Genomic DNA, 23,996 nt, shown 5'->3' with positions numbered 1-23,996 from the left:
TCTTTTATTATCGCAAATTAAATCATGCATAATCCATTCTGGAATTTATTCGAGGAAATAAGTGTTTAAGATTTACTTCGTATTTTTTAATATAGATATTTTCAAATATCAGATATATAGATATATTGTATATTTTTGCCTTGTTGCGAAGTGACAACTGAATTAATTGAATAAGAAATACTGAATCGTCTGTGAAAAATTGTTTCTTTTTGTTTGTTTGTTTAATTTCTTTTACACGTTGTTTTAGATTTATTATAGTATTTCAATAGAATATGTGGCAACGATTAGATAATTCTTCAGATGATATATATACATTTTGCTATCATATGAGTTATATCTTTGTTATCTGAGTTATAAAATGAATGAAATGTAACGCTGTTAAATGAAACTAGCGCCAGAGTGTCGCTATGGTTAACAAATGTAGTGAATTTAAAGAGTGTATTTATTCTAGTGAGGTTTATGCGCTATTGACGAAGTAGATTTAATTCAATCCTATAAGTTTAAATGAAATGCAAGAAAAAATGCGTATAATTTAATATTCCGTACGAGAAAGTCGTGTGGTGCGATTTGTTTTTAAATTTGACATTGCCAAACATGAATATTTTCGCCATTTGAAGCACTTCTGTAATTGAAAGTATATGAATAAGACGAAAGATTGCAAAAATGAAGGCCGGATAAAAAATTTAAGCCGGGTGAAAGAATTGGCATATATATTATAAACATATGTATTATACACACACACACACATATCTACATATATATAATCTAAAGAATGAAATGGGAATACTTCTATCAAAAATGCCAGTTAAATTAAAACTAGGAAAGACAATTTGAAATCAGCTTTAATTCCAATCAATTAAGTCATAAGAAAATAAAGAAAGTAAAAATTAAAATTAAAAACCATAAGGTAAAATAAAAAAAAATCTGATGCGGACACCACATGACTTCCTTGTACGGCCTATTAAATTATACGCACTTTTTGCTGCATTTAGTTTAAACTTGTTTCCTGGAATTTCATTAGAGACATATTTCTTAATTCAATTCTCAAGCGATTCATTCGCGGAAAGGCAAAAACACATGAAACATGAAAATATTTTCATTAACAATTGAAAAATATAGAAAAATATAAAACACCAAATACAGTTAAAACAATTAAAAAAACAAAATTTAAAGTTAAAATTAGAGTTTCTACGCAAAAACAGCGGGCCAAAAGGAAGGTTTTCCATTGCACAAAACTGAAAGTTTACTTTTATTCCCATTCGGCAGAAAGATACTGAAGCTGCAGAAAATGACTTAATTCACTTTTCGGCTTAGTTTCAAATGTAAACAAACATTTAGGCTGCTAAATTAGGGTTAGCCGTACGTAAACAACATTTAAATTATTAACAATTCTAAAACTATTGCATGCAAATTAATTAAAGGTATAAAAACCTTAACCAGAATATAAGAATAACATAGTAATTCAATCATTTTAAAAGCAAAAAATGCACAATTTACCAACATATAAAAATAAAAAAAAACCTGAGCTCACCGAGCCAAATAACAGAGTGGGTATATATATATAAATGTGTGTGTGTGTATATATATGTATGCATATATATATATATATATATATATATTGGAACAAAAGGGAGGTGCATAACTGCATGCTATAGCAGTCATACACGCAAAATTTCAACGTTTTTGAGTTATGCGAGATACATACATACGTACGTGCAAACGTCAAGAAAAAATCTGTTCTGAATCCATTTTAAATCTATTTTGCAATCCGATTTGGAAAAAAGAAGAGTCCTTTATTCCAAATCGTTACGTTTAGATGTCACGCTAAAACATCGTTAAATTGCAATCGATAATGTATATTTCAAAATGTATATTTTCGTTGAAATATAATACACGACATTTTTTGCGATACTTCCTTTACTTTGCGTAAGGATGTAATTAGTAAAGAATTTTTTGCAAAGAATGTTTTTAAATATTGCCTAAGAAAGAAGTGAAAGATGAATAAAAGTGAAAGATGGATAAAAGTAATATTGTCTTTCAAGCTCTAGCTAATAGTTGCGGAAAAGCAAATTCAATTGAGATGCAAAAACTAAAAAGGACAATAAAATAAAAATTTAAAGAAAACTGAATAATTGACAAAATAGCGTAATAACGCTGGCTTATCAGGAGGAATTAGCTTATTTTACCTTCTTCCCAAATGCTCAGGCATCGTGTTTCATCCTTATGATGCATATGTAATTTAAAAATTTCTATACTTAAATTTTCGATCTCCAAATTAGAACGTGGGAGCATTAATGTGGAGGTTCTAACATGAGGGCACTGAAATTAGAATTTCAATGCTCCCAAATGTTTTTACTTTAAGTGAACGTTTTAAATTGATATAAATTGATCTACATCGTGTAGGGGAATTCTTGACATGCTGGCATTTTTTATATGAGTATTACGATTTCATTCACTTGATTATGTTTTTATTAATAAATATTTGCAGCCTAGGCGCAGGATTCTCTTGTAGACTTCTTTCCTTTTGTTTATATATATATATATGTATATACGTTTGTTACGGCTATTGCAATATAAAAGGAAAATGCAGAACTAGATGTTATAGCCAGTCCCGTAAACAAAATGTCAGCATTCTACAGCTAAGCGTTTTAGAGTTATGCATGATATATACGTAGGTACATACAGATGTCGCGCAAAAAATCCCTTTTGAATATATTTTAAAACCATTTTACAATCTGTTTTAGAGAAAAGACTCCTTTATTCTACCCGCGAGTACAGACCCAACGGAAAAAAAAGAAAAAAATGTACAAATGGATTCGGGAGCTGTCAAAATGAATATTTTCGTTGAACTATGATACCCGAAATTTTTCACTGTTACAATATTTTTTTTATTTCATAAAAGGGAAAAAACTATTAATTACGTGATTTTCTATATTTATTTAAAAAATGTGTTACAGTCTGAAGCAGAAGGAGTGAATCGTCTCTTTCGGACAATCACATCACTTGCAGACGTATTACTTTCATGCTAATATCACTACGTCACATGATTCTGTGCGTTTATTCTCCTAAAAACATTATTTTAAGAATTGATTAGCGTTAAGAATTATTTACTATTAAATTTGTACTTCGTTTGTGATTTTTGTTTCCACTTCATAAGTTTATATACAATTTTCTCAGCATCTCAGTTTAGAAGTTGATCTTCTTAACTTTATTGTAGTACATTCTGGCTGACTGAAATAACTACAAACCATCTCATATGTTTTTCTATTACAAAATTAAGCACACACTGTTTTTCAAAACCGTAAAATCAATATTTGTGGATACCTATACTATATCATTAGTAGTTATTCATGTGTAAAATAATCTAACTTTGTATGCGGTATTAATATGTGTGTGTGCGCGTACCGTCTGCACTCTAATGTTCATATAGCTTTTTTAATTTTCTAATGTAACTTGTACTAGATATAGAATACATCTGTTGGCTTGGCAACCACCTTGGTACGGTCAACGTCAGGACTACTCCGGCGGCGTGAGTGATTCCGAGGCATGTGGAAGTCAGTCATCCATAATTCTATTACATATTCCTTTTTGAAAGATGCTTGCATTAGATATTTGCATATTCACTGAGATACACTATTCATAACATTTTTCTAGATGTTTCAGATAGTTTTGAATTTGTTGTTAACAATATTGCTATTAGTTGCTTTCATAGAATGGCATTATCATCAGCGCGAACTGTATTTTTTAGGGTCACCCGAAAACTCGTGTGTGTATAGATGCACACTTGATTACAGTATGCCAATACTAAGATAAGATATTGGAATCATTATACTGCCTTGAGATACCCCTGCGTTTATCCTGTAGATGGTATATTTCAGAGTTGACACAAACGCAGAATTCAGCATTATCTACAGAAGTTCAATATAGTTAATCATATAATCCCGGAAGCATCAGTTCTTTGACCTTGTAGAGGTGAACCTTTGTGCCACATACGGTCAAACGCCATTTTTGTATCTAAAAAAAAAAAAAACCGGGTCTTTCAACATTTTAGAGCTAAAACCTTTGGTAACTGTATTAATTAGGCGAAGAAGCTGGTGCAAGAAGAGTGCTTAGCTCTAAGCTCAAATTGCTCATGAGGAAAATAATTAAGTATTTTGCAGTGATTCATCAGTAAGTTGTAGATAACTCTTTCTAAGGCATTAAGGAGATTAAAAAGTGTGTCGTTCGGTGGGGCCAGCTCTCTTTATTTAGCTTTGGAAATACGATATAGGAAAATACGATATTGGAAATACGAAATAGTTATAACTGCCTTCCATTTGCTTCAGAAATTGCTGTGCTGCTGTAAGCAGGAACTAATAATTTTAGTCTGGTTGGTGACTGAGTTATTTGGCAGATGTTTAAGCATTTTGGGGGGGACATGATATTGTACATTTGAGAAAGTTCAAAAGTTTTTGAAGTTACAAAAGGTGAAAAATTTATTTATCCAGTTTGGTATAGCTAATTTATTATGCTTTTACCGCTTTATAATAATACTCTAGTCGTAGTGCCAAAGATAAATTTGAAAAGAGTTTCCTATTTTGCCTGTAATACTTATATTGTTTTGCTTTATAAGTTTTAAGTAAAATGTTCTTTTGAAGCGTGGAACTGAGGTATGGGAATAAAATGTTTTGTAAGAGTTTTTTGCTTATGTTATTCGGGATATTCCTTTAATCTTCAATAAACGTAGAAAATGTTTCTGCTTTCTCTGCTAGTATTTTTCAAGTTCCTCTTTAGGCCTGCTTTGGAGGTGATTTTCAATAGTTTTAGTGACAAAAATATATTATTTTCAGCGTTTTCGAGCTGTGCTTCTCTTTAATGAGCTGCTGGATATCTTGAGACAATTAACTTGATTATCTACAGAGCTTTATTATTCCTACTTGTTAACGCCCTGATCTACTGAGTAAGTTTTATAACTTCGTGGTCGAAGTCATCGGCTTTGGTGATTTTTGGGTTTGCATGCATAAGTATGTTTGTGAATTTACTCTAGTTTATAACTGTTGTTAATTGAGATGTGTCGAGCGAAATGCAGACTGGTTTGACGAAAGTAAACAATGCTATTTTATACAGTAGAGCTAAAGACTATTATTCAGCATGAAGAAGTCAATAAGTACTGGCACTACATGCTGAGTATCTTGCTGAATTCTTGCTGAATAATGCGATTATATATATACTGAGTTCTAGGCAAGTTTGAGGAAAAGATTTCCACGGGCATTGTTGGTTGCGTTGTTTTAATAGCGGTGCTTTGCAGCTTAGTCCCATCTTAGTATTGTAAAAGATTCAGTTAGAAGATAAGCAATTAGTTCGATACGGTCAAAAGTGCGACTGGGTGGAATATAGATTTTAGCCAAAAAATGTGCTTAATACCGTGAATGAGAGTGACAATTGTGCTTTAAGTGATAATGTACGTATGTTATTACAGTAAAGATTAGTGTGCTTTTTATGTGTGTAACAGCTTTACCATCTCGTCTTGTAAATATGAAAGTTTTACATGTTATTTAATTGGGGACTTAAATACTGGAGGCTAGCTTCAAATGTGTCTCTTATATGAAGATCACATGAGAGTCCAGATCTTCCATACCGCTGACAAGATGATCCCTTTTTCTTCACAAATACAGTCGCATTCCAGGAGAAGATAATTAGGTCTTTAGCATTGTTACGCATCGGGAAACTAATTGTATTTATTGAAAATGTGTTATAACCTTGTATTAATGGAAAATATCTCCATTGCCCTGTTTGTGCTGTATGCTTTTGGAACCTTTTTTTATAATTTTCCATATAGTAAGGAAGTTGTTAAAATCGATATTAGTATGTGTTTGGCTAGTTTTTTTCCATGTTGACTCTTACCAGTGAAATTAGGAAGGACTACGAAGTCAGTTAAGTTAGGATCTGTTTGAAATTTGTTGAAGTAAGTTTTCTACTAGTTGGAATCTCGGGTTAAAAGTCCTTTAGGGAGCACTATTTCTCAAATGTTTGGGACTTAGGTGTTTGGAATATACTCGCTATTTCTTAGGTGTTTGGAAGATACACTTAGGTCACGTAAAAGGATCTACTATGTGGTCTTCAACGCAGTTCTTGGTAAAATTCCGCTACCACAGCAGGGAAAGCGAGAAGAGCATTTACAATGTAAAGAGCTAGGGCCACTGTAGCATTGCGCAGATCCAAGACGACAACTAGAAGCTCCAAAATCCGAAACATGGTTCGAATATTCATTTAAAACCCGTTATGCGTTTGTTTCATTCATCAGCAGAAGAAACAGATAATTTTTAAGTCGAATAAGTATGCTTAAGTACTCTTGCTTCAGAATCATGAAGATGCGTGAACTGAAGAAGAATAGGTTCAAATAAGGCAAATGTGCAAATTATTAGTATGAGAAAGCGGAGCTTGGAAAATTTTTGAATTCAGCGGGAAAGAAAAGACCTCTGACGGACTGCCATAGTAACGCAAAAGTTAGATACATTTGGTATTTAATCGTTATTTTGATTATTTATAGCTGAAGGATGATATTATTTTCTGGAATCATTGTGATCTTCTGTGCGATGTTACAAAATCTTAATGTTTCTATCAGTTCAGAGATTCCATTAATATGAGTGTTAGACTTTAAAAACATTTCCTTCTATTCGAGCAAATGAAAGCATGAAACCCATTGCTGATTTACAATCACAAATAAAATTATCAAAAGATATTTTGATAATTTATTTGTGATTGGAAGTGTTTAAATAAAAGGAATTTCAAAGGGACGTATTTTTGGAACGTGTTACAAAAACAGGCAAACAAGTTTACAAAGAGACTCTAAATTAAATTGGGATTTTAAATAACACAAATTTAGAGCTAAGTTTTACTGGAATGATTCTATAGAATGAATAATAAAAATATGTAAATATAGTACACATGTTTGACTGCACGACTAATTTCTGCTCCTCTGATGACTATGACTATCTATGCTACTATCGTATTCATTTTGTATATTTTATATTAATTTTGTTTATAAAATGATTCAGTACTTTACAGGTCTACAAAGACTTTCTAATTCCCTTGGGTGTCTACATAATTAGTTATTTCTTACTGTTGGCATTTTATTTCTTAAATTACTTAACTAAACTAAAATTTTATTCTAATTTGTTTGAGATTCTTAACAGTTTATGAATTTTGATTAAACATTTGGGATTTAAGAAATTATTAAAAAATAATTTTTTATTATTTTCAGTTAAAACATATCTATACCATTAAGCAAACTTTATCGTTATTTGGCCAAGAACAATCTACTGTTGCAAATTTTCCCTAACTCTACAGCCTGTTAGATAGAATGAAGAAAGCATGTGCGCTCAAATTTTAGAAAATCAATAAAAGTGAAGTCACAGAGAAATAATTTTTAACTATTTAGAAAATGCTATAAGTAAAGATTATAATTATCTTTAATATCGTATTTAATTTAGATTCCGAATCATGCTATGTTATAAAAAGTTTATAAAAATTTATGAATACTCTCAAATTAAGACAACTCTGATCCTTTCTTTCTTTCATTAAAATTAAGCTTCATTGTTATTTAATTGATATGTACGTGTTCAATTGATTAGTTATTTCCAGATATTTATTACAGATCTCTCATCAGTTTGAGAAAAGAAGGCCCAATGTTAATGCATACGAATTTTATAACATCCAGACACTTATTGATCAGATGCCACAGGTAAAGTTATCATTTTATAAAATCTGTATAAATGCCATGAATTAAAACAGTAAATTTCCTCATAGTTGCTCGTTAAAAAAATATGCTATATCCTCATAAAAATTATTTCTCTTTTCAACTAAAACATTCTGAAATTAAAATTAACAAAAATTATAATTGGATATCTATATCCATCTGCTTTTTGTCCGTAATTAGTTTCTTTGCTAAAATAAAAATAGCATTCAATATTTTTATATTTTTCAACAAATTTGGGTTTCCGAATTCTATAAAGCAAGGCATATACGAAATACTTCCTTGCGCTTAATTTTTGTCCTTAATTCGTTTTTGTTAAAATTGAATGGTCAAGCTAAAATCGATTTATGTTTGTCTCTGTAGAAAATCTAACTGCGTATTCCTGTTTACGTTTTTTTTTTTTTTTTTTTTTTTTTTTTCGCTAAAATTTCCAAATACTTTGAAGTGCATTAGGCAATTTTCTGAAATCTATTCAATTTCGAGGAATTAATATTGCTTTCTAATATCCTACTTTTAATATTGCTTTCTTAATACTCTAATTTGTCCATGCTGCGCGTAAGCTAATAGACCCAGGGTACGAAATTTGGTATATAGGTGCATCTAGACAAAAGCCAGTGCACCTCGAAGCGATGTTTTCAAAATTCGGATCAGATTTTTTTAATTTTATCTTTTCGATTTTATCACATCATTTTGAATAGTTTCATTCTTTTAAAAATGTAGTTTTGGCAACAGTTTTACATTCAATTCTATACTGGACTGCTGACTGTTGAAAATCAGCACTGTTGCCACTTGGAAAAGTGAGGGCGATAATTCTGTGTAGTTTTTAAATTTAATGTTTTTCTTGGATACTGGACGTTTGTTGAGAGAAGGCGACAGAAGTTGGTTAATTTATTAGGATAATTAATATTTGTATTAAGAGATATTGCTTATTTCATTGTAATTTTGTTATACGAAATATTTTTTTTTAATTTATGGTTTTTTTTAATTTTTTTAAATATATATATATATATATACATATATATTTTCGAAAGTTTTCCAACTAGTGGAATGAATCAAAAATTGCAGCGAATAGTCATATGTGTTAACGGAAAAGGCAGAAGAAATAACAACGCTGGTAAACGAACGGCTGTATAAATTTAAATTACGTCACAGAATTTTATATCATATCATAAACGGAGAATCCAAAGATGTCTCAATCGAATTTGTTGAAGATTGAAGAATTAATTCTTAGAAGTACATAGATATCAGCTAAAAACCTTTTCAGCGTTGATGGCATCAGTTTTAATTTCAACTCCTGCCTTCAAAATGCCTAGCCTCTAAGATGTTAAATATCATTGTCAAAAACAACCATACAATTCTACCTGGGCAAATTTATCAACGATTTTTAAAAAAGTTAATAAATATAGATAGCTTCCTTAATTATTCTACACTATGTATTTAATTTTAGGAATTTAACTTTGTAGGATCCATTGCTGAGGCAAGATTACGTTTTACTAAAATTCTGAGCGTTACTATAGAAAGCTTTTTAAAAAAAAACATAAACACGCTTTAAAGAAAGAAAATTCTGTATAGTAGCAAACGTAATTACAGGCTAATATTTATAATACATATTCTTGCGTGCGTACGGGTTCGTTATAAATTGAATGCAGCCGATGAAAATTGAATAAAATTTATTATTATCACAAGAAATAAAACAAAATGCTTAAAGTTCCTCAGATACTCGTACAATATCCCAAAATCTCACAGTAGTAGTTATCTTTTAAACTATTAAAAACGTTCACAGAACTTAATTCAAAACAGAGAAACGCAGAAAAAGCTAATCCGAGTTCACCGCGAATTCGCTGCAGTAAACAACAGCAGTTTTCTAAACAAACTCATAAAACAACTCCGAATTGGGAGGTTTTCCTCCTTTCATAAGCTTTTTAAATCACGCACGAGCACATTCTGGTATTTTCTCGAAAAGCAAAAGCGTACAATTACGAGATATCTATTAAACGCGCGTGCTTCTGTATTTTTCAATTTCCGGCGTATAGCTTTCCCTACAGATAAGTCGCGTACAGCGTTGCACGGGGAAATGAAACAATTTAATAAAAAATCTATTTAAAAATAGCTAATTCAATATAAAAACCATAACAATATCATAGGTTAGGTTAGTTTTTTACCATCTTCCTGCACACGCGCCTGTACCTAACAGTTACGAAGTGCCCAAAGTGCCGAAGTTTCCATTAGCGGCCACACACTTCGCTCAATAGCAAAGGTCTGCTTGAATATTTTTGGTTAATGGGTCCGCGGAAATTGCGGCACATGTGCGTGTAATTTCTTAACTAAAGTTTTTAAGCAGATGCCCTATCTTATAGGTAAAAGAATTCGCCGTTTCCATAAAATGCATGCGTGGTTCATAAATTGATGTGCGTAGAATTTTCGGATTACTTTCCAAGTAACTGCACCTTCAAAAAAGAAGGTTCACATTGAACACTGGGATGATAATTTACACCAAATCTTAACCGCAAGTAGTTTGACTGCCTTGTCAACAGGAATATGCGGATATTTCCCTGCCCAGTTAAATACAATTAGGCGGTTCTTTAAAATTTGAATAAGGCCTCATCAGACTACACAGTCTTCATCTTCATTTTCCAGATACCGGATCTCCAAATGTCGTAAAACTACATTTGGAGATCCGGATCGTCCTTTTTTAGTGCATGGAATAATTTTGGATTGTACATTTTCCACTTAGCTGCTTTCAGAATGCATTGTACTTTGGTTGCGCTAATACTAGTCTCCTGGGCACATTGTACAGCAAACCGCTGACGCGATCTTGCAAAATATTTTAAAACTATAGCTGAAGTAGCAGGACTTGTAAGTACACTACATCTGCTGGATCATTTTTTGTTCAAATAAAAATTGCTACCATGAGTGCCAACTTTGTCACCAGGCCGTGTAGTTGTCAAGCGTCCTGCATGTTAGGCTGCAAACTCGCGACTCTATTGACATTTTAATTCAGCAACATTTCCAAAACTTGAAATATTATTTCAAAATTGATTTCCATTCCTTAAATATCAAGCATGCCTCAGTCTTTGAAACATCGTACATCAGTTGAGAAAACATGTACTACATATTCTAGCGTAATTTAATTCAACTTCGAAACCAAAACGCATATGCTATATATTAAGGTATGCATGTGTTTTCCTGAAGGACTATAAGCATCAAATCTAAAGGCAGGTATTGCTTGCTTTAGCAAACAAAAGTACTCTCACAATATTATTTATTATTTCTAAAGGCGAATGTTAGTTTCTGTAAAAAATAATTTGATTACTAGTATTTTATAGTGCATTCCATTCGTGCCTAACGCTTATGCTTTTATCATACGTATTGTGAAGATGCGATGCTAAAAATGATGAAGTGAATTGAGATTTATTTATAGTGTCGATGGGCCTATAAGCATTGTAATACATATAGCAACATTTGGCTCCTTAGTTCACTCAAAATGTTTAAGTTATACTCCACTCAAGAAGGCTGGTTAGTTCTACTAAAAATCACTTGATATGAGAGCCGTAGCTAAGGTTTTCAGTGCTTGGGGACAGCTGAAGATTTTGCGCCCCTTTCTGTGTGCCGAGAATGGGAAACATTTCTAAAATTTTGTAACATCAATTTGGGGCCCTCACCCTCTGGATGGGGGCTGTGCCCGAGAACAGATGTTCCCCCTTGTCGCATCCTAGTTACGCTATTGCGTGATATTGCCGTAAATTTTTAGGTCAAAAGGTTAAGGTAACACTTTGATTCTCATTTGAAAAAGTGCTTTCTGATATAAGCAGTGAGTGGCCTTGTAGTATCTTTTTGGAAAATATCTCTTGATATTTTGGAAACGCCGCCCATACGGTATAGTGGTTAGGGAAGCCTGATTGCGGTACTGAAGGGCCCGGGTTCGAATCCCGAAAAGGCATGGATGTAAAATTGTCAGCTCCTTCATAGAAGGTAACGGTGGCCGCCTGTTAGGTGCGTCCACAATAAAATGGCCACCACTTGTGGCCTTTGGAGTGGCTAATGCCGTTATAGGCAAGTGCCCGCCATTGGAAAAAAAATATTCTCGAAACCAATTCTTAAGACAATCTAAGAATTTACCACTTACCTGCGCTTCCTGCAATGTGTCCTTTTTAATACTGCACTGAATAGCATATGTTCTGCAACACACAGCTAACAAACATTTGCCCCACCCAGGTTTTGTTTGATAACTGAAAAAACGTAGTTGAAAACTAAAAAGGACTGGCCGTATTCCAGACGCATAAAGATTTGAGCAACTGTATGATATTTGGTAGTGGTAGAAGTATCACCCTTAACTATTAAATCTCCAGACTCTCCGTCACTGATCATCATGGCGGAGACAGAATCGTGATGGATTCTGAGTGTAATTTGAACCATTCATCGCTTTAAATACCCCCTGGTACAATACCGCTGTAAGAATTTATGACGATAATTCGTTGCTTCTGCAAACTGCAATTTCATTACAGAGCTGACTCAACTAGTCCAACAGAGATTACATTGGATTCTATGTCTCAAAAATATACCTTTTTATGATTTGCTGGGAATGCTAACAAGATTATTATTTGAAAATGCGGAGATATGAATACTTGCATTGTGACTTTCGTCTTAGTGCTCTAGTTCCAGGATAAAGAATCACATTTACGAGTATTTCTTGAACTTATATCTCCAAATTCGACCTTATGGTCTGTATGTATTTTTTATCGCAGCATGTTATGATAACAAACTAGCTTAAATAGAACTAAATTTATTCCTACAAATAAATTTATGAATTTAATGAAAACGCTTCATAAATCAGCTTTATTTTTATCTTGAGGAAAAATATAAGGTGAGGGAGATAAATTTTGTACGTCTATGAAAGTTTTAAAAGTTAATTTAGGTGACTACTTTCTTTTTTTTTTTATTCCATTCATTGATCACATGACTGAGTGAAAACTGTAACATTGTGCATAAGTTGATGTAAATACGCAATGAAATTTGCATAGCGCTGATATAAAACATTCACTGGGCTACCTTTTCTGCGTGGTAGTGTATTTCATTCAAAATATAAGAATAAAACTTTATAAGCTAAATTTATAAGCGGGCAGAATTTTCAACACCTACAAAATAATAAAGACATTTTTTTAGAATTAATAAGAAAATAGTATCAATTACTTGTGCCGATATTGGAATGAAATACTCTATAAGGCTTTAAATTTGATAGTACCGTATTACTTTCACTACATGAAATTTATCGTTATCAAGTATTTTGCCATCATTAAAGTTCTGTTAAAATTTGTTTTATTGCGCAAAATGTTGTTTTATATATGAAAATTTTCTGTACTATGTGAATAATAATTTTAAATGTTGTTCCTTTCTTTTTCGTTAGGTGAGTTGGCTCCATTACTTTAAGTCCATACTCAAGATTGATGTCAATGCAAGTGAACCCTTTATTATTAGTAACCTGAATTTTCTCAAAGAGGTTATCGGTTTGATCAACCAGACGGATAAAAGGTAAAATAAAAATCATATGATTTTAAGTTTTACAGAGTGCATGAAAAGTATAACATTGTATGAAAAGGTACAATGGACTGTAGTATGAAAAGGTGAAATGTTATATGAAAAGTACAATGGGCTGTAGAAACATTTTGCTATTTCAATTTTTCATGGAACAACTTTTAAAATACAGAAGTGTTCGTAACAGTAATTTGCACTTAAGTAATTTATTTTTAGCTTTAGACTCCACAGTAGTGACCTTTTTTTTACACAGTTTTAGAAATTTAGAGTTTTCAACTTCTTGAACTTGCAGTTTATTTAAGTGAATAAATTATGCATACCATTTCAGAATTAGTCCTGAGAAAAAAACCTTTTATTCGCATAAGCTTCGACATACCGAACTTGTTATATATAACTTGAAGTACTGAAATATAATAAATGATACAAAATGTATACATCACAGTTAAATTTCAAAACGAAAATAGATGCATGACTAATGATTCAGGGAAAAATACTGAATTTGTCTCCTTTTAAAATTATTTTATTTAAAATACCTTTCGCATTTTTGAGCCTTTCACAAAATCAAAAATTTATTTAAAAGTCACAAATTACTTTTATGCCTTTCATCTGTGATAAAATTACGTACACTGTGCACACATGCATATTTTGAATGAAAAATATATATATATATATATATGCTGTTTCTCTATTTTACTAGCATATTTTTCATGTTTTGTTTTAATGCAACTTTTTTAGCTTTCGCTTAGAACATTATTCTTCCTTACAGACTTTTAATTTCGAGGAAAAGAGATATTTATTTGTAATTTTTCATTTCTGTATTTTCGAAATGACTTCGTTGCTAATTATTTAAAAGGACATCGCCTATTCTTTGATTTCAAAGAATTGAGGCTAAATTTCTATAAAATCATGCACTAATTAATACAACTCCTTGTGATTATAGTCTTGCATGTGTAACCCGAAGATCTTTAGAATTTAATCTGAAGGAGCACCTTAACTGTATGAAACAAAGGAAGTAAAATGCTATCTTCATTTGCTTCCCATTATTGCGATAAAAATCATAATTTTTGATTTTCGGAACCCAAAAGTATTGCTCGTGCTACTTCGCCTTTGAGTTTGGATTTCCTAGAAACTTCAAAATCTTACTATATCCATACTTGTTAATGACATAATTTCCATCTCGTTCCTATCGAAGGCATGGGAAAAACCAAATCCTATATATTTTCTGTCGATGTAATATTTCAACTTCCACCTGAAGCACTATAACTTCTACTACATTTATCGCAATAACACTACTCTTATAATACCAAATTAATTCTAACAAATATGCAGTCACTTATATGTTCATCTAAAAGTTAACACATTTCTAAACTTCTAACTTTTACATTGAACTACATTTTGTTTAATATACAGGGAGTTTATAATTAATGTTCACCTGTTCTGAGCTGTTTACATCAGTAAGAATTTTATCAGAAAGCTGCAAAATTTCAGAATTGTCTTAAAGTTTCTCCATGCGAAATATAACACAAATACTAATTTTTACAATTACATGGTTTACTACGCATTACGAAACGGGCACAAAAATCATGCAGACCGTTTATCGCGCTGTTTCTTCTTACGATTACAGAAGCATTCCTCGCTAGCGTAATTCCTTTATCATAACAGTAATTCCTTAATAAAAGCTTTGAAGAGACTTGTAAAAGGCAGGCACAATTATTGCTAATGGATTATGGAAAATGACAGCTAAATGCGAACAAGTAATATCGTTGACCTTTGAGCTAGGAACAGGAAGAAGCGCATTGACACACGGACAGAGAAAGATGTAGACACGAAAATGAAAGAAGATAAGGCATAAAATTGCGTAGCCAGAACTAGTATGTGACGCATCGTGCAGGAGTTACTTCGGGCAGTATCCACAGTTTTCAAGACTGTCCGGGGCATCCTGTGTTGCAAACTTTTTCATTTCGTATAGTTATCATATATTACCTCTTAATCTGGTTATACATCAGGCCATATCACTATACTTTCTTGCTTGCTTTGGGACTGGTCTGTTATGGAGCTTACCCGATGATTAAATGATGTGTAATTTTCCGCTTGGATCTATGCAACTTGGTCTGCCTTGACAACGTCTGACAATCTCTACCTGATCTGCAACATACATAAAGAAAACATATCTTATCGCGAGCTCGACAATATAAGGCATACATTACGGCAGACTGTTGAACGTACTATTCAAGATTTCAGATAGTAACTAACAATACTAGCCATCACAATGAATTTTTTTTCTGTCCTAACACAAATAAGCACTATAGTTTAATGTCAAATGTTAAATGAAGCAGCAATACTTCTTCTAGTGATGAATTTTTAAATTATTTTTTCATTTGCTCTAAACTTCGTTTAACTTTCTAGGATTTAGTTAGAATTCGTCCAATTCTGTATTTAAAATATTTTCTCGTTACTGCTTTCACTAGTCGTTTGGACAACAAAGGTGGAAATCTGGTTTCAATATGATGATCGTACTCTGAATTTAACTCCCTAAGTTTAAATGATTTTTTGAGATCTCTCTTGAGAGATTTCCAATAAAAATACAAAATTACTCATTTGTCTTCACTGCCGATTTAATTGTTTAGTAGTTTAGTTAATCCTGAAGTCATGGCTATCAAAGCACGGATTTGGTATTTAAATAGTTAATGTCAGTAGAATTATAAATAAAATGGTTTTATTCCCCGTGCAGTGCAGGGCATGACGTATATTATGAGAAAGCTAAGCCGGAAAAACTGAAAATACAAGAGCACGTGCATTTAACATTTAATAAATAAATATCTCTTTTTGATTTCGAGAAAATACCAGAAAATGCTCGCGCATTTTAAAATCTTATATAAGCTGCATGAAAACCTCTCAAAGCGTATCAGAAGAATAATTTTTATGAAATTTTAAAAATTCCTTAGAATACATCCTACAAGAGATGGCACTCCCAGAGCTCCAGTCAACTAAAATGCTTTTCATCCTTACTAATAGATGGCGCCACACGAGCGCCTCATTTGTTTAAGTTTACTTATTCTACGGACGGAGGCCTGCCTCCGTCGCTAGTAATCTCTGAGTTCTAGCACAGCATGTGCACAAGTACTTCCATATTATTGGATGCAACTTACTAAGTGAGACATAGACATAGACATCTCAATTCGTTATTATTCAGTTAGCTGTTGTTTCAAGAGTTTGTTTAGAAAACTGCTCTTGTTGACTGTAGCGAGTTCGCGGATTAGCTTTCTCTAGCTGTTTTGAATTAAGTTCTCTTGAATGTTTGAGTAGTTAAAAGATAACTACTGTGAGATATTGTAATACTGCACGAATATCTGAGGAAATTTAAGCATTTTTGTTGTAATAATAATAAATTTTGTTCATTTTTCATCGGACTTGTGCATTCAATTCATAACGAACCGTACGCACGCAACAATACGTTTCGCCGTGTGTTTTAGTGTTTTCTCTTAAACTGAATGCTCTTTTTTTTTTAATCAACAAAGGAGTTCAGTAAGTATCTTACGACAATGAATGTTTGTAACTTAGCAACGCTAAGTAAAAATGGATTTCCTTCGTGTTCAACTTTAAATTTACCACAGCCTTTAAAGTCAGATAACTTACTTATACTCTTGAATTTAACTTTACTAGCGGCTATTAGTCTTGAATCTTGCTTTTCCATGGAACCGTTTTTCATGACCGTTTTACTTTTCAAATAAATGCCCCGAGATTGTTTAATCTATGTTTCGAATCAGTTGTACTGGTCATGATTGCCAGACTTTACTAGAAGCGCTTTTGAGAATATTATGTGATCGAAAGTTTTGTAGCTCTTGAAGAAATCAATTAACTTTTTCTGCTTATACGGGAGAATAGAATAATAAAAGAAAGAATAGTTAAAAAGTGCACAAGAAAAGGTTGATCTACTGTAACGTTAACGAAAGCTTAGAAATTTTTTTAAAAAAAGGAAGAAAAATACGTTTTGAGCAAAGTTAAAATCTGATCCCTTTTCAAAATTTATTTTTAGTCCAAAGAGCGTTAGCCCAGAAGAGCTTTTAATTTCGTTTTGACATTTTGCGTTGATTCACTATACGCGGTGAATCACTTTTTAAATTGTTGCTACCAAATACTAGATTATATTTAAAGAAATAAAATCATGAAGAATCTGCATAAATGTATGTTTCTCGCATTAAAATAAAACAACGGTACCTAAAGCCATCAAAATTTTTAAATATTTAAAGAAATTAAATAATGAAGAATCTGCATAAATGTATGTATGTTTCTTGCATTGTGATAAAACCACGGTACCTAGAGCCATCAAATTTTGAATGACTTCCGTCTCCACCCGAATGTGAGCATTTGGAAGCCTAAATTTGGAATTTTTTTATTATCTATTTCATATTTTGCAAAGGGGTGTACTCCAACTGCGCTAATGAAAATCCCCCCCGGGTCGAGCTATAGTCCAACTGCGCCAATCAAAACTTCTCCCTCCCCCCTGCTGCCTACAGGGTTACAATTTAACTTTTCGAAGCCAATTGTAGCCAAGAGGAAAATAAAAATAAATAAATAGAATTACATATCACAAGAACAAGTAAAAAATATCTAACAAGCAGGCTAATTACTTGAATAACAGTAATAAATGCGAGAGCTAACACAGAAAATAAAAGGTATTGGTAAACATACATATGAGCATTACAAACATCTTTCATTTATGATAATAATATCATAAATTAAATAATTATAAAGCATACCAATTATATTTTTTATAAATTACATCAATAATAGTTAAGATGTCTGAACTAGACTAGAAAATTTATAGAGTTCACTGGCGTGCAAAAGATTATTCCATATCAAAGTGTGCTAAAAATGTTTTTTTGTTAATTAAAGTAGTCATGTAAATGTTTGCAGAAATTAATAGTTAAATTTAAAAAATGCTTAGCATGAAATCTATTATAACAACATTACTATGCGTTTGAACACTGACGTATAAATTGTAAATAAATTTAAATTATTATGCTAAGAAGTTTTTTCTAAAATTTCTAAAATTAGAAGAAAATTAGATAAACAGTACTGCAAATTAATATAATCAATCAAGCCTCTCAATAAATAAAAGCTTGTTTTTTTAACCCAAAACTAAAAATTTGGATGCAAAAGTTTGTGTAATATACTTGGAAATATCTGAACATATAATTAATTAGAAACGTACAATTAAATTAATAACAAGCTAATTAACAGTAACATTAAGCTTAATTTCATTCAATCTAAAACAAGCAATCGATCAGGAGCTTCGCATAACTGAAGTTTTATTGCTATTTTACGTAGATTTGCGTATCAAATAAAAGTTGCACTTGTGAAACAAGTGAATAATGTACTAATAGTCAACAGGAATTAAAATACAGTGGTTAAAAATATAACTATTTGTTAGAAGGTTTGCAAAGTTGCCATGGCTAGAGAAATTGAATGATTATAGAAAACTCGTAAAGTTAAGCGCTACAGTGTGAAAAGAAAATTCTGGAATAAACATGTTAAGAAAATTAGATCGAGAAATAATCCTTAATTTATTGATATCCAGATAAACTCTATGCTTTTGGAAAAATGTTACATATAATTTGCACCGAGGTATCAATCACCGAAACTGAGTTAATTTATTTCCTTATTTTTTCTTATTAGAGGGATTTGTAAAAAGATATGCTAAGGTGAAAATTTTTGCAATATTTTTAAAGAATAAATTAAAAAAGTATTTTTACTCCATGAACTGAAATTTTTACGCTACATTTTTATAAAGTACAAAAAAAGAAAGAGCTGGGGAATCACTGGGACTAAAAACTCGGGTTTAGTGACCAATGTTTAGTGACTTTTCCACAAGACCTTTTGAAATTAGGCTGAACAATATATTAAAGGAAATAGAAGGTACAGCACACGTAAGAACAAAAGTGGGCTGAATTAGAGATTTACATGTTTGGTGAATGAGATAAACTTACCTGTATGCCATTATGAAATATTAGGAATGTAGCATAAAAGCATGAGTGAAGAAGGCAATGGCAATCTAAATCATTGTAATCTAAATGTATATCATTATCAGTATCTTCTGTTAATTTCAATACTGCTGAAAAATTATAAATGAATTATATTATAAATCACATGAACTCGTTGCATTATAAATTACATCAGTTAGAGATATTATTAGCGTGATTTAGCGACCATCTTTGTTAACAAATAATTTCAAGTAATTAATTTTACAAATAATTCAGCCTGAAACTAGGTTGGAAAATAAGCTACATGCTGAAGATTAAGCTTTGCCGATGTGTTAGAAATATCTTCTGTTAACAAGAGTTGTGATGCAAGAATTTGTAAAAATTATCATTTAAATATAAATTGGCATAAATACAATACAAAGTATATAAATTCCACATACACGAAAACTTGAGTACAGTGCAACAATATGTGAAAAAGGAATGGATTAAAAGGGAACTGAAAATCCCAGGATATGAATATAAGGGTGCTTATTATTTTTATTATTTATTTTTTTTATTAATTATGAAAATTCTGCTGACGCTCATAATTATTAATTTATTAATTAAATGTGTATTAGAAATTAAATGTATGCCAAAGTATATCAGGTGGAAAACAGAATAAATATTTAAACGTTTCTAGTATTAAAATATGGAATTTGTAACAAAGTTAAATAACCTTAAAATAACTTCAATGATTAAAAATGGAAAGCTTAATACGGTAATATATTGCAATAATATTAGTGGGAATTTAGAACGACTTAAGAAGTCCAATTTTTAGATTTAATAAAGATAATTTTTATAATTAAATTAGAACTGTTTACCTAAAATGGTAAATTTGAAAGTTAAAACCATTCTGCTATCTAAGAAGATTTGTTAATATTTATCTAGACAAGAAACTTCTTTAAGGTGAGCTACAAATTCGATATTTGATACGTTGATTATGTATCAGTTTTGTGTATGTCATTAATCTATCAATTTTACTATTCAAAACTGATATATATATATCAGCGATTAAAATCTACAACTTGGAAAGTTTTTAATTCTTACAGAGAATAAAAAAGATCTGTCTCATCATTCCTTTAAGCATCATAAAACTTTAGAATGAGTTTAAAGACTAACTCCTTCCTCTCTCTCTCTTGGCAAAAAGCCATAACTTAAGCACTTGGCGTTCGCCAGACAAATTTTGCATAAATAAGTTAACGCTTTTAATTCTGGCCGGAAGTAGGAAATAAGAAGTGATAGTAAAGATTTAAAATAAAATAAACGTTAGTAAAACTTAAGATCCTTACAACTTAAGACATTTTCTTTTTAATTTCAGAGTACTGGCTAATTACATAATGTGGAGACTTGTCCATGAATCACTGCCTCTATTAGCCCCACGTTATAGCAGTACGAAAAAGCTGATGCCATGGGAGAAAATAATCACTCCTCGTTGGAGATATTGCATATCTGTCCTTAATGAAAGCTTGGGAATGGCTCTCCGTTTCAGTTATGTACGTCATTACATTGGAGACAAAACCTCTGTAAGTTATAAACCCATTTATAAATTAATACATGCATAAAATTTTAAAAATATGCGCACAAACTTCGTTTGGCTTATTAAAAAATGAAAGATTTTTATTTTAAAATGTATTTATTACCTGCTCACTTGCTAATTTTGTAAATCGCGAAACATCCGTAATCTAAGCAATGCACAAAATTTTCAGAGCCTACAGATATGCAATATAGCCTCATATAATTTAAGATATCCGACTACTTTCTAATCGTCAATCTTGCTGAAATTTTTGAAAAATTATACATTATTTTATTTTAGAACTTATACATTAAGCTTCCCAAAATTATTTTTATTTCGTCACTCCGGTCTTTAGAAGCAGAATTATGGTCGCTTTTGTTCTGAGTCGTGAACCGGAAGTTTCTGTTTAAGAACCCGGAAGAAAATGTCTAAAGGCACACAGAGAACTCTAAATAACTTTAAAATGATAACTTTTTATTAGAATACTTTTGGTGATGTTCAAAAAGTTGATTTTATACATATTTGTTTGTTATTAAGTGCTAGGAAATAAGATTGATTTTCATACTCGGCAACCTTTTGTTTTCCTTCTCTGCGTGTTTGCATTACATTATAGCTATTTTTTTGAAAAACTTGATTTTTTTTTTATCTCTTTTGTTGCGAAAAAACGTTAACTTAAAACATTATTGTAGTAATTTTATGAAACTTTCCACAAATATTCTATGAAATATTGTGAACTAAATGGACTAAATGTTCAGGTTTATATACATATCTAAAAATTTTTCAGACAATTTTGTAAATAAAAACACAGAAATTTCTCGGAAAACAGCTAGTGCATGTACTCAAACAGGTACATCTAATAGACATTTTACTTTGTCGCTTAGATTTTAGTCCATTTAATTCGTTGTAGCTTAATAAATATAAGCGACAAAAATAAAAGAAAAATATTGGTAAATATTTTTGTGAGAACGTATCTAGTAACCCTAAAATTTAACATGTTTTTAACCCAAATGCAGCAAAAAACAAAAAATGTAAGTTGTTAATATCTTAATTACCCATTTCTGTCATTTTAAGTAGTACTCAAATACTGTGCACTAATACTGTGCACCAATAATAGATTTATTTGTACTATTTTCCCAAATTTGAGTGTCGATCATATTCGATAGCTTAAAAGACAAATCATTTGGAGTGTCTTAGTTTTTTACAATATTATTTTCAATTAATTAAAAGAGCGGGATTCCTCTGATATTGTAGCTAGCTATTTTAAATTTTATAGAGCAATAGCAGATTAAATGAAAAAAGAGACATAGTAAGAAAATATTAATATTTTTGAAAATTAATATCTTGAAATGAATAAAAATAAATCTAGAAAATAACGTGTGAGGTTTATCTATTTATAATAGTTCATTTTAAGTTGAAAGATTTTCCTATTACTCTCTTTTCACGAATGCTTTTCATGCCAGAATGTAAATGAGATAGCGGCGGTTTATTCAAATTAAGGTAGAAGGAAGTGCTATGTAATCAAGAGGTTCGGATGTTAGTTTTAGAGCGTGTTCTGCCTATTTCAAGCCACGTTATGTTGTGATTATTAACTACTTGAGTTAGCGGCGTTGAGTGCTTCCAGTCATTTGGCTTGACTCGCTGATTTACTACAACCCAGAGCCCTTCCTGCACGTTAGAGAATTCTGTGAGCCGTTAGGCTAATCCACCACACTTTGAAATTATTTTTGTTACGTATTTCTGTTAAGCTAGAAGTGTTTGGCTTAGTGTAAACCCAAGCTGGGAAACTGTTAATTTTATGTTTGAATAAAAGGTCTTACACACCCTTCTTCTGACTGCTGTTTTGTTTCACAAGGTTAGAAGATAATTCTTCAATAGTCCTTTTAAAGTCTATAGTTTATGTTCCCAGAGAGACATAGACCTTATAAACTGTATTAATCTAAAGAATTATACAGTTGCAAAATCTACTTTTTTGAAACAAAGATATTTAAGTTGTTACATTAAACTAGAAGCTTTTCTTATTTATTGATAAAATATTCTACCTTTTAGAATTTATGTTTATATGCATGCTTATGTTAGTTTAATCGTAAAGACTATTAATAGGAGCAAATTCTGGAACTAATTCAAATGAAAATAACAGAAAGTAGTGTATGCGTTTATGCATTTTCTACATCAAGTCAAAACTAAGTAAATAGTTCTGATTGATGGTCTGCGTAGCTGTAACTTCATCCGGCCCTTATACGCCTTCCAGTAATTTCAAGAAATATTAGAGATTTCTCGGTGCCCGGATGAACATTATAAAAGACCGTAGGGAGCACCTGTTCTCAGTTGTTAATTCAGAGTCGATTACGAAGTATTGCGATATCTCCCTGTTAGCTTCGCCTTTTATTGCTTTCCCATTGCATTGTGTTTACTTGCTTAGTAATTTGAAGTGTAGTTACTGATTGTACTCTGGGATACTGTGAAGAGCTGTGCGAGTGTTTTTGTGTAAAGTTCCAGAACAGTGAAGTGTTTCTTTTGTTAAAATAAATTTTATCAAGCTATCGTCAATTCTGTGTGCATTTAATCTATTACAAATCCGTATGCATGAAACAACATAAATAGTGCAATTTTTTTCTTTTATTTCAGGCTTTTACTAAGGTACTAAATTTGACGTCATATATTCGTGACGCATACAAAACTATACTGCAGCAGCTTTCTCCTTATATCTACACATCTACTATGCAAGAAGCAATAGGAAAGGTTTTCTTACATTTTCTGCTTTTATTTATATTTTGAGTAACTGTAATACTTCATGAGGATAATCTTGAAGAATAGACAATTCAATTCAAGGATATTAAAAAAGGAGATGTGGAAAAATCCTTTTAATATATTAGTAACCATTTTCCGAAAAATAATATTTGCTAAAGTGATCTTTTTGATGAGGTGTCATTGGTAAAAAGATACATTACTGGTGAAAAAATTAAATGTTGGTTGTCTGCAAATGTGGAAACGGACAAAAAATGGACGGGGTTATTCCTTCATTTTAAACAAATAATATTCATTGTTTTGAAATAAAAATATTCCTTGTTTTGAAATAATAATAATTCTTCACGCGCTCTCCCTTCCAGGAACAAATGCAGCACAAGACGTGTTTTTTCTAGTATCAATAAAATATGGACAATTGAAAAAACGCAGTTGAGCATTAAAACTTTAA

The 23,996-nt window shown here is 31.4% G+C and overlaps 1 protein-coding gene across 4 annotated transcripts in view; it reads left to right on the top strand.

Annotated features, from left to right (window-relative positions):
- LOC118185084 (neprilysin-2-like) overlaps positions 1-23,996 on the top strand; it is a 118,947-nt gene that overhangs the window by 56,541 nt on the left and 38,410 nt on the right. For 3 of the 4 annotated variants that reach the window (XM_085811818.1, XM_085811816.1, XM_035354878.2), the window contains 4 exons: positions 7,637-7,723; positions 13,140-13,264; positions 20,609-20,813; positions 23,429-23,542. In XM_085811818.1, coding sequence (XP_085667944.1) covers positions 7,637-7,723; positions 13,140-13,264; positions 20,609-20,813; positions 23,429-23,542 — 531 coding nt within the window. The remainder of the gene's footprint in view (positions 1-7,636; positions 7,724-13,139; positions 13,265-20,608; positions 20,814-23,428; positions 23,543-23,996) is intronic. The other variant, XM_085811817.1, reaches the window with a different exon arrangement.

Source organism: Stegodyphus dumicola, chromosome 2 (assembly GCF_044657685.1).
Source record: "Stegodyphus dumicola isolate Sdum_Otavi_A_Nest chromosome 2, ASM4465768v1".
NCBI lineage: Eukaryota > Metazoa > Arthropoda > Arachnida > Araneae > Eresidae > Stegodyphus > Stegodyphus dumicola.
The sequence above is the reverse complement of the archived record's forward strand: the minus strand, read 5'-3'. Positions and strand labels throughout refer to the sequence as shown.